The sequence below is a fragment of the Vombatus ursinus genome, unplaced genomic scaffold (assembly GCF_900497805.2).
Source record: "Vombatus ursinus unplaced genomic scaffold, bare-nosed wombat genome assembly UNPS02015165.1, whole genome shotgun sequence".
Lineage (NCBI taxonomy): Eukaryota > Metazoa > Chordata > Mammalia > Diprotodontia > Vombatidae > Vombatus > Vombatus ursinus.
In genome coordinates this window covers 124303-134121 of record NW_020954943.1, presented here as the reverse complement: position 1 = coordinate 134121, position 9819 = coordinate 124303, and the positions used below count along the sequence as shown (strand labels likewise).

The 9819-nt window shown below is 48.4% G+C and overlaps 1 protein-coding gene across 2 annotated transcripts in view; it reads left to right on the top strand.

The window, feature by feature from the left end:
- TRPM2 (transient receptor potential cation channel subfamily M member 2) overlaps nucleotides 1-9819 on the top strand; it is a 45071-nt gene that overhangs the window by 21479 nt on the left and 13773 nt on the right. The window contains exons 16-20 of one of the 2 annotated variants that reach the window (XM_027846430.1): nucleotides 3441-3654; nucleotides 4777-4895; nucleotides 7581-7713; nucleotides 8241-8412; nucleotides 9192-9375. In XM_027846430.1, the coding sequence (XP_027702231.1) occupies nucleotides 3441-3654; nucleotides 4777-4895; nucleotides 7581-7713; nucleotides 8241-8412; nucleotides 9192-9375 (822 nt within the window). Of the gene's footprint in view, nucleotides 1-3440; nucleotides 3655-4776; nucleotides 4896-7580; nucleotides 7714-8240; nucleotides 8413-8939; nucleotides 9079-9191; nucleotides 9376-9819 lie in introns of those variants that run through there. The other variant, XM_027846432.1, reaches the window with a different exon arrangement.

Below are 9819 nucleotides of genomic sequence, written 5' to 3'. Positions count from 1 at the left end.
TCTCTCTCTCTCTCTCTCTCTCTCTCTCTCTCTCTCTCTCTCTCTCTGTGCTTGGAAAGGGGGACACATTCTTGCTGATGTGGGTAGTTTGTTTCTGGGCACCTTTGGCCTCTTTATTGGGGCAGCTTGGTTTTTTTTTTTACACAAATTAAACCTCTGCAGGAGGTAATTATGATCAAGGTGTGGTAGAAAAACATCCATTGTTGCTCCTCTAATCTCTTCTCATCAACTTGAGGGCTGAGCCCAGGTTGGAAAAGGAACCAGGTCAGAGCTTCTACCCTTTTGGTAGTGGGATCAGGCCATGAGTGGTTGCTGCGCTTCCAGCCTAGGTGAGACAGGGAGAACTAGTCTGAAAAACAGAAACATTCTTCGTCTGGGGGAGAATCTACCCTTCTTCAGCAGGCACTTTTCTCAATACTCTTTCACAATAGTGAGATCAAACTTTCTCCCAAATCACCTTTTCATCTACATGCCTTGGGTTACAGATAGGAAGTGGGATGCTAAAGATAGCACAGGAATGTAGGCTGTGCCTGCTGAGCTCAGGAGGCACCAGACTGACCCAAATAGTTTGAGGTGGGTATTTGTAGTCACCTGGACAGAGGTAATAGCTAGTTATGAGGTGAACTAGGCTGCCCTAGCAGTACATCTCTCCATGTACCAGCTGTGTTCTTCATCAAGACTCTCTTGAAAGTTCACAGGCACCATGGTCATCACAGGACATATGGGGAATGGTTTGCACTTAATTTTCTTAGCCTCTATATGCTCATGCTCATTGTGAAAGCAGCTGGGAGACCAGAATGTTCGCCCCTTTTCTGTGGTTAGGAAACTTACGGTCATAGAATGCTGGAGTTGGGGAGGCTGATGGGGTTATCTGGTCCAACTCCCTCCTTTTACAGATATGGAAATGAAAGCCTAGGGAGATTAAGTGACTTATCAGACGTCACCATTTCATAGATGACAGAGCCCAGTCTGGAATTCTAGACTTCTAACTCCCAATTCAGTAGCACATAGATCATAATCTCGGAGGCTGGCTGGTCTACCCACTGCATTTTTATTTACCTTTCTTACATTTCTATTGTTACAACATTGTTTGCAAGTCAAATAATCTACTCACATTTATGCTTTATTTTCTTCAAAAAAATGATTCAAATGCATCTATTTTACTGAATTGATTTTTTTTCAGTGATGATTACTTTCAAGTTTATAAATTATGTCATTTGGGTCACATCTTGAGCTTTTTGGAATATATTATTCCATTTTCTTCTGAGGTTTCTGGTGAGTGGCAAGTAGTCTTGTGCTATTCTCATTTTCTTTTCTTTGTATCTGAAGGTTTTTCTGTTGGTCACTTGCAGAATGTATTCTTTGTCATTGAAATTGTTAAATTTAACCACCATGTGTCTTGGAGCTTGAAACAGAACTTTTTTTCCCTTGAGGCTTCAAGTGGTGTTTTTTTCTGTATTCAGAAGTTCGAGGCAGTTTTGCTCTATTATTTCTTACAGTATGGTATTTAGGTTTTCTGACTTGTCATGTTCTAGGAGGACCAGGACTGTTAAGCTGTTTCCATACATCTTGTCTTTGAGATCAATGTATTTTGCTGGCATAGAGAGATCTTGTTTTCTTTTAATGTTACTGAGTTTTGCTTCTCTTCTTTCGGATTATTCTTTACTTCAACATATTTTATTCTGGTTGATCTCCATTTTCCTTCTTTGGAGGTACTTGCCACAGTGGATTCAAGTGTTTCTATTCTCCTAATTATTTCTATTGTGCAGACCATTTGTTCTTACCTAAGGTTCATTTCTTTTTTCTAGGTTGGGATTGACTGATTCAAGAGACAATTGAGTTGTCTCTTTTTTTTTTTTTTTGGCTAGGCAATGGGGTTAAGTGACTTGCCCAAGGTCACACAGCTAACGAGTGTTATGTGTCTGAGGCCAGATTTGAACTCAGGTCCTCCTGAATCCAGGGTCGTTACTCTATCCACTGCACCACGTAGTTGCCCCTGAGTTGTCTCTTGAACTATTTTGGAACATCCTGTTGAGGTTGAATGCTTTCTTGGGAATCTATAGGGTTCTGTTCAATTGTTGAACCAATTTCCTTTCTTACAATATTGATTTAGAGACATTTGCAATCTTCTAGTTGTCTTGATACTCATTTTCCCTTCTGATTTTAGTACCTTCTATGTTGATTTATCTATGTACACTCTAGGTTTTTGACTGAGTTTTCTTCCTCTTGAAATCTTTGCTGGTTTTAGCCTTTTCCTCTTACATTCTTCTCACATTCCTTTTTGAGGGTGAGTCTACCCCTGGGGCTGGACCTCCAAGCTATTGTGGCCTCCTCCCATGTTGGGGAACCCACTTTTCATCAGCCTCAGTCTCTGCCTGCCCCAAGTGACTTCTAGGGGGAATTAAACCAGCCTCAGTCTGGTGTCAGTCCTTCTTTAAGCCTGGTGCAGCCCTATGTGCTGGCCTCCATTATAATTCCATTCTTCAGTTCTCTGGCTGGGCTGGATAAGTGTCTGCTGCATTTGAAAGGTTGGGGGAGGATAAGGATGGCATTCTGTGCATAGTTTCTGCCACTTTGGGATTCACTAACTTAGGGCTACGCCAGGCAGAATATGGTCCTCCCTCCCATATTTCTTCCACCAGCTGGACAGAGTTGAGGTCCATTGTTTGTTTCAACAGAATTATGGGGTAAGGGTAGGGCCATTGTGTGGCAGCACAACCTGTAGCAGCAGGAAGATTCCTGAGTGGGTCGCAGAGCACAAGCTGGTGGGTTGATCTGTGTGTATTTCTAGATCCAGAGCAATGGTGCCAGAGGGAGTGGGATATTCTTAAGTCTGAGTTCCTGAGGTTGTTGCTTCATTGACAGCTGTAGTTACTGGACCTCTGGGACCTAAGGCTTCTTGGGATTTGGCATTTCCTTTTTTTTCTTTTTCTTTTTGAGCCTTAATAGGGACTAGAGGAAATATCGAGTCTTCCATCTTATTGGTCATGTGATACCATGATGTTCTATTCCTGCCCTCTGTATTTTAGAGATAAGGAAATGGAGGCCAGATAGATGATGCAAATTAACCAGAGCTGCAAAGGCAGGATATCAGATCCTCCCATTTAGGAAGATCGAATAACCTCAGAGTTGGCAGGGACCTCTGGGGTCCTCCAATCCAACCTAGATCGGACTAAGGACACCCACTCTAACAAAGGGTCCCCATCCCCTTTGGCTTCACCAGCAGAGCAGGGGGAGCCCAGCTCCAGTGGCGCAGGGGATGACCCACTTCTGCTGCCTGAGGTTGGATTGGGCTGTCCAAAGGGAGAGGGCAAGCACCTGGGGAGCAGGATCTGTTGGGTCCATCAGAACCTGCTGATAGAACTTAGCAAAGGGCTCTGATGCTGCTCCTTGGAGAGGCTGCATCCTCGCCTCACACTTCCCTTTGCTTTCCACCTTAGGGAGAAGAGGCTCCAGCCGGTGAGCTGCTTGGCCCGGTTCCGTGCCTTCTTCACTGCACCCGTGGTCATCTTCCACCTCAACATCCTCTCCTACTTCACCTTCCTCTGGCTCTTTGCCTATGTACTCATGATCGATTTCCAACCCACACCATCTTGGAGAGAGTATGTCATCTACTTCTGGCTTTTCTCACTTGTGTGTGAGGAGACACGGCAGGTATTGTACACAAGCCCCACCTCTTCCAACCCCTAAAATTGGGTCCTGGGTCCCAGCCCTCTCTGAAGATGGCCATGGCTCTTATCCTTCGTCCTGACACCCTGAGTCCCATCTGGTTTCTATAAAGCAGCTGACCTGGATGGTCTTCCAGACAAATCTTCTCCTGGTCAGTGTTTGCCTTCTGGGGGAATCCTTACCCTCACTTCCACCTCTTCATTCCATGGAGCCATGGATAGTTCCCTGCTGGACCCAAGAAGAAGTGCTGGGAGGTGGACCAGTATCTCATTGTTGTCACCAAACCGTAGCATTATAGATTGTTAGATCTGGAAGCAACCTCCAAGGTCATCTTCCTCTTCTCTCTGCCCCATTACATGAAACTGAGATCCAAAAGGGCAATGGTTTGCCTGTGATCAGTAAGAATTTGAGAGTCTAGCATCTGAGGCAGAGTGGAAAAGGGGCCTTCTTTTTCTTGAATTAAAGATTCCAAGGGAGCAAAATACATGTCAAATAAAATCAAGAAATACAGAAATACAGTTTTTGCTGATGCATCAATGGTTAAGCCATGAGCTGGTTGACTTTGAAAGGCCTAAGAGCATGAAGAAAGGCTAGTGTTTGGACAGAAATGCCCTCCAAGGAATAAGTTATGTTGGACACTAGATGTGCGTCTTCCTTTAGTAAGAACTGGGCCCCTGTCCAGCAGTCACACAGAGACCATTCCGTACTTAATTTTGACCTCCTACTGCCCCTCCTCTGTGTCCCCTCTGACCAGTCCTGCTGAAGAATTGAGTGCACCCTTGTTGTTTCTCATTTAGTGATGAAAACTGATCATAGGCACCCATGGTGCCTGGGCGCTGGCCCAGGTCTGCTACAGCTGAGTCAAAGCTGGTTACCCTAAATTTGCCCTCAGGATGGTTTGAGAGGACAGTTGCACCCTATCTAATCCTGGGTCCTGTAGTATCTATACTTGGTGCCCCGGGCATGGTTGTGGCCAGAATTGCTTGCTCAAACCCTGGGCACCTGCCTGAGGCTGCCCTCCCTTCTCTCCAGACCCTGCTCCCAGGTGGAGCGCCTAGTGCTCTGGGTCACTTTTGGCCCTTTGCCTACACTGTGCTTCTCTTCAAGCTTTTCTACGACCCTGATGGCTTTGGACTCCTGAAGATGGCCTCTTTGTACTTCAATGACTTCTGGAATAAGCTCGACGTTGGTGCTATCCTGATCTTCATAGCTGGGCTCACGTGCAGGCAAGTGCCTGAGACTCTACTCTAGTCTTATTCCTTCTGTGTTCTTCTTTCCTCACCTCCCCCTCACCATTAATCCCCCCCTGCACCACCCCCAGGAATGAAAAAGTCGAGAGTTCACTTGTTTTTAATTTTTTTTCTCCATTTAATAAGCATCAAACACAATGAACATTGCCCCATACAAACTAGGTCAGAGAAGGGATTACATAGCAAGCTGCAGGTCTCTCTTACGGACAGCTTGCTTTTCCCTTTTGAGTATATAATGACTTCAACGTGTAACTTTCAAAGCTGTCCTGGCTGTCTGTGATTTCTTCTGTCCTCTCATCTGTTCTCTTGTCCTTTTCTTTTTCATTTCTTTTGAGAACTCTATCATTGGCCCCCTTCTCCCTCCCACTCCGTAATCCCCACTCAAAATTTTTTGAGGGGCTAGGCAGTGGGGTTAAGTGACTTTCCCAGGACCACACAGCTAGTAAGTGTTATGTGTCTTAGGCTGGATTTGAACTCAGGTCCTCCTGACTTCAGGGCTGGTGCTCTATCCACTGCCCTACCTAGCTGCCTGCCATTCAAATTTTAAAAAAAGAAACAAAAACAAAAACCTTATAACAAACACACAGTCAAGTCAGATAAATTACCACATTGCCTGAGTCCAAAAATGTATGTCTCATTCTGCACCCTGAGCCCCCCACCTCTCTTTCAGAAGGTGGATGGGTGGCATGTTTCACTATCAGCCTCTGGAGTTGCTGCTTTTCAGTTGTGTCTGACTCTCCATGACTCCATTTAGGATCTTCTTGGCAAAGATACTGGGAATGGTTTGTTGTTTCCTTCTTTAGCTCATTTTACAGATGAGGCAAACAGAATTAAGTGTCTTGACTAGGTCAGGCTACTACAGCTAGTAAATGTCTGAAACTGGATTTGAACTCAGGAAGATGAGTTTTCCTCATTCCAGTCCTGGTGCTCTATGCATTATGGCGCCACCTACCTGTCTTCCTGGAGCATTCGTTAGTTATTTCATCGGTCTGAATCTAATGCTGTTGGTTTGTTTGTTGATTTGTTTTTTTTTTTAACTTTTATTTTATTCCTTCAATTAACAAACAACTATTTTTCCCTATCACCTGTCCCCATTTGAAAAACAAAACACCAAAATTTTTGTAACAATTATGCATAGTCAAAAAAAATAAATTCTCCCCATTTCCTATGTCCAAAAATGTGTGTCTCCTTCTGTACCTTAAGTCCCCCACTTCAGTCAGGAGGTGGGAAGGATGCTTGATCATCCGTCCTCTGGCAATGTGGTTGGTCATTGCATTAATCAGAGTTCTTAAGTTCGCACTGTTGATGTTACAGAAATTGTTCTCTGTGTTTTATTTAATTCGCTTTGCATCAGTCCATATACATTTTCCCAGGTTTCTCTGGAACTGTCCCCTTCATGACTTCTTATGGCACGATAGCGTTTTATCACATTCACACTCAACCGTTCTCCAGAAGGTATATATGCCCCTTGGCATAAGGGCCTCTTTGCTTTTTCTTTGATCTCTCTGGGGCAGAGCCCAGCACTATCACTGGGTCAAAGGTATGCACAGCTGAGTGACTCTGGGGCTATAGGTCCAAATTATTCTCCCCAGTGGGTAGGTAGAACAATTCAGAGCTCTACCAACAATGCATACACATGCCTGCTTCTTCATGGCCTCTTCAGCATTTGTCATTTTTCTTCGGATAGTCATAAGGTAGAAACTTAGAATTGTCTTAATTTGCATTTCTCTAATTATTAATGTTTTGGAGCATTTTAAATTATACCATCAATTGATACTATTGATAGTTTGTGTTTCTTATTTTAAAAACTGCCAATATCTTTATTAATTGGAGAATGGCTTTTATTCTTATAAATTTGAACCAATTCCCTATGCATCTTGTTTCTCTGGTGTGAATTGTTATGTGGTGTGACCCAGATCTAATCTCTGCTAGACTGGTTTTGGTTAAATAGTTAGTTCTTGCCCAAGTATCTGCTAATTTGGGCAGAAATCATTGCTCCTCCAGCATCCCTAGACTCTGGGCTATCAACAGAAGATCTTTTTCATCTCTTGGATTCTCACCAGCACCTTTGCTGGAGAGAAAAGCACAGAATTGCAGAGCACAGACTGGCCGACTTCCCTGCTAGCCCGGGTTACAATGAGCTGTATTAATGTCTTTATTGAGAATAATGACAGTTATGGATTTGTCCCTGTATCCCACCCATGGGGGGGCGGTGCTGGAGCTCACAGGACTGGATCAGAGGTAGTCTGGCCTGAAGCCAGTACCCAAAGGCCGTCCCCAAACCTCCGCAGGCTGGGAGTCCAGGAGGCCGGGGCACTGTTACCATCCTCTTCATCATCCTCACCCTCATCTTTTTCCCCCTCCTTTTCCTCCTCTTCCTCCTCCGGACCACAACCCCTCACTTATCCTCTGGAGCAGGTTTTGCTGTGTGACCAAACATGTGCTTTGGGGGATGGAGGGTGGATATTGGTCCTGGTTCTCCAGATGCTTTGGCGTGGTGCAGAATGCTCTGACCTCTGGTCTCCATAGCGTGTTTTGGCCTCGGGAGACCCCTTCCTGGTAGACAAAAGGCTGCCAAGCTTCTCTCCCTTGCAATGTCTTTCTCCTGCCTATGGAAAGTCTCAGGTTCCCTCATTTCCAACTCCCCCCTGTGCTGACCAGGTTGATCCCAGCAACCCTGTACCCAGGACGGATCATACTGTCTCTGGACTTCATCATGTTCTGTCTGAGACTGATGCACATTTTCACAGTCAGCAAAACTCTGGGGCCCAAGATCATCATTGTGAAGAGAATGGTAAGTGCCTGCATGTGGGCCCACTCTGGGCGGGAGGAAGGAGCATAATGGCATATGTAGGGAGGATGGGGCCAGGGGGCTCCCTTGCCTGGGCACCTGCCCCCAAACCAGCCTGCCTGGGTCAACCCATGGCAGGCTTACCAAGGAGGCAGCTGCCCCTCATTTTAGAGTAAGATGGGAGGAGACTGGCTTGAGGCCACACGGCAAGGCCATGGTAGATCTGGAACTCAGTCCCAATGTCCAGTCTTGTGTCCCCCGGGGGGAGGGGACATTCCTGAAGAATTTGGGCAGAAGGTCCATCCCCAACCCTGGGGAGCCCTTGCTCTTCCTGCACGCCCAGGGAGGGGAACAGCGTAGCTGCGCTTGTGGTCAGCTGACCACCTTGTCTCGGTGTGACCTGGGCCCTGCTGGTGTGGGTCCTGTGGCCAGGGCTCTGGAGGTGACAAGAAGATGTGGGATGAGTCCACAGTCGGGGGCAGGGAGGCCCCAGACCATGTCCATCATGGGCTCTGCCCCTGTCGTTGCAGATGAAGGACGTCTTCTTCTTCCTCTTCTTGCTGGCTGTTTGGGTCGTGTCCTTCGGGGTCGCGAAGCAGGCCATCCTGATCCACAATGAGAGTCGGGTGGACTGGATCTTCCGAGGGGTGGTTTACCATTCTTATCTAACCATCTTTGGGCAGATTCCGACCTACATCGACGGTACCAGATTCAGATGCTCTCCTTGTTTGCGATTCTGTGCTACATGCAGCTAGGGGGCACCATGGTGCCCAGAGTGTCAGGAAGACCTGAGTTCAAATCCTGCCTCAGACACAGACTAGCTGTGGGACCCTGGGAGTCACTTACCTTACCTCTGTTTGCCTCAGTTTCCTCATCTGTAAAATGGGGATAATAACAGAACCTACCTCCTAGGGTGATTGTGATGATCAGATGAGGGACTATTCGCAAAGCTCTCAGCACAGTGTCCCACACAGTAGGTGCTTAATAAAGACAGTCCACAGTGCTATTCCCCCCACTGCGACTTCTGTTAGGTTGATCTATACTCTGCCCTGCCCAGGGAGAGTTGGGGATTTAGGTGAATTCCTTGAAGTGAGCAGGACTCGAGATCAGGGAGGGGCGGTGACCCCTTCAGCTGTTAGCAGCTGAAGCCCATGGGTGGCTCCCTACTGAGAATCACAGCTTTACACGCGTAAGTTAACGTACCTCGGGAGGGTCGCAGAGGAAACAACAGTTACCCAGAAAGAAAGCAGCCAAGCCCAGCTAAGAGCTCCTGGCCCAGGCTCTGGCCCCTCCTCCTGTTCTGTCCCCCCAGTGTGGAAGCTCCTTCTCTGAGTGCAGTTCTGCCCCGGCCTCAGAGGACCCAGAGAGGTGAATGGGCCTCCCCACAGTATGCAGCACTTGAACCCAGAATTTCCTGGATTGACGGCAGGTGAGGACGTTTGGCTTCGGCTGACCGCTGCCTCCGCCTGGCTGTGTCCCAGGGGTGAACTTCAATCCGGAGCAGTGCAGCCCCAACGGAACGGACCCCTACAAGCCCAAGTGTCCCGAGAGCAGCGAGGTCAGCAACCAGCCGGTGTTCCCCGAGTGGCTGACGGTCATCCTGCTCTGCCTCTACCTGCTCTTCACCAACATCCTGCTCCTCAACCTGCTCATCGCCATGTTCAAGTGAGCCACGGCCATGGGGGTGGGGGCGGCGGGGGTGGGACCAGCCCCTCGGGTTCATCTCCCCAGACCCCCCACGCTGCTGCCCCCTTCCCCAAGAGACACAGAGACTCCCAGCGAAGGGTGCTGGGCCGGGAGCTGGGGCCCCCGGGGGGCTCGGGGGGGTGCCGGGGGGCGCCGGGGGGCTCGGGGTGCCGGGGGGTGCAGGGGGCTCCAGGGGGCTCCGGGGGCTGCTGGGGGGGTGCCGGGGCCCCACTCTGCCGTGCAGGGGCCTGGGTAGCCATGGCCAGGTCACGTACCTTCTCGGGGCCTCGATTATGCCAAGGGGGATGGGGAGCTGGCCTGGGTGACCCGCTGCCTGGCCTGGTGGGGTCCGGCGTCTGGGGAGTGGGTCTGCGGGTCACCAGCCGCCCCCCCCCCCCCCCCCCCCCCCCCCCCCCCCCCCCC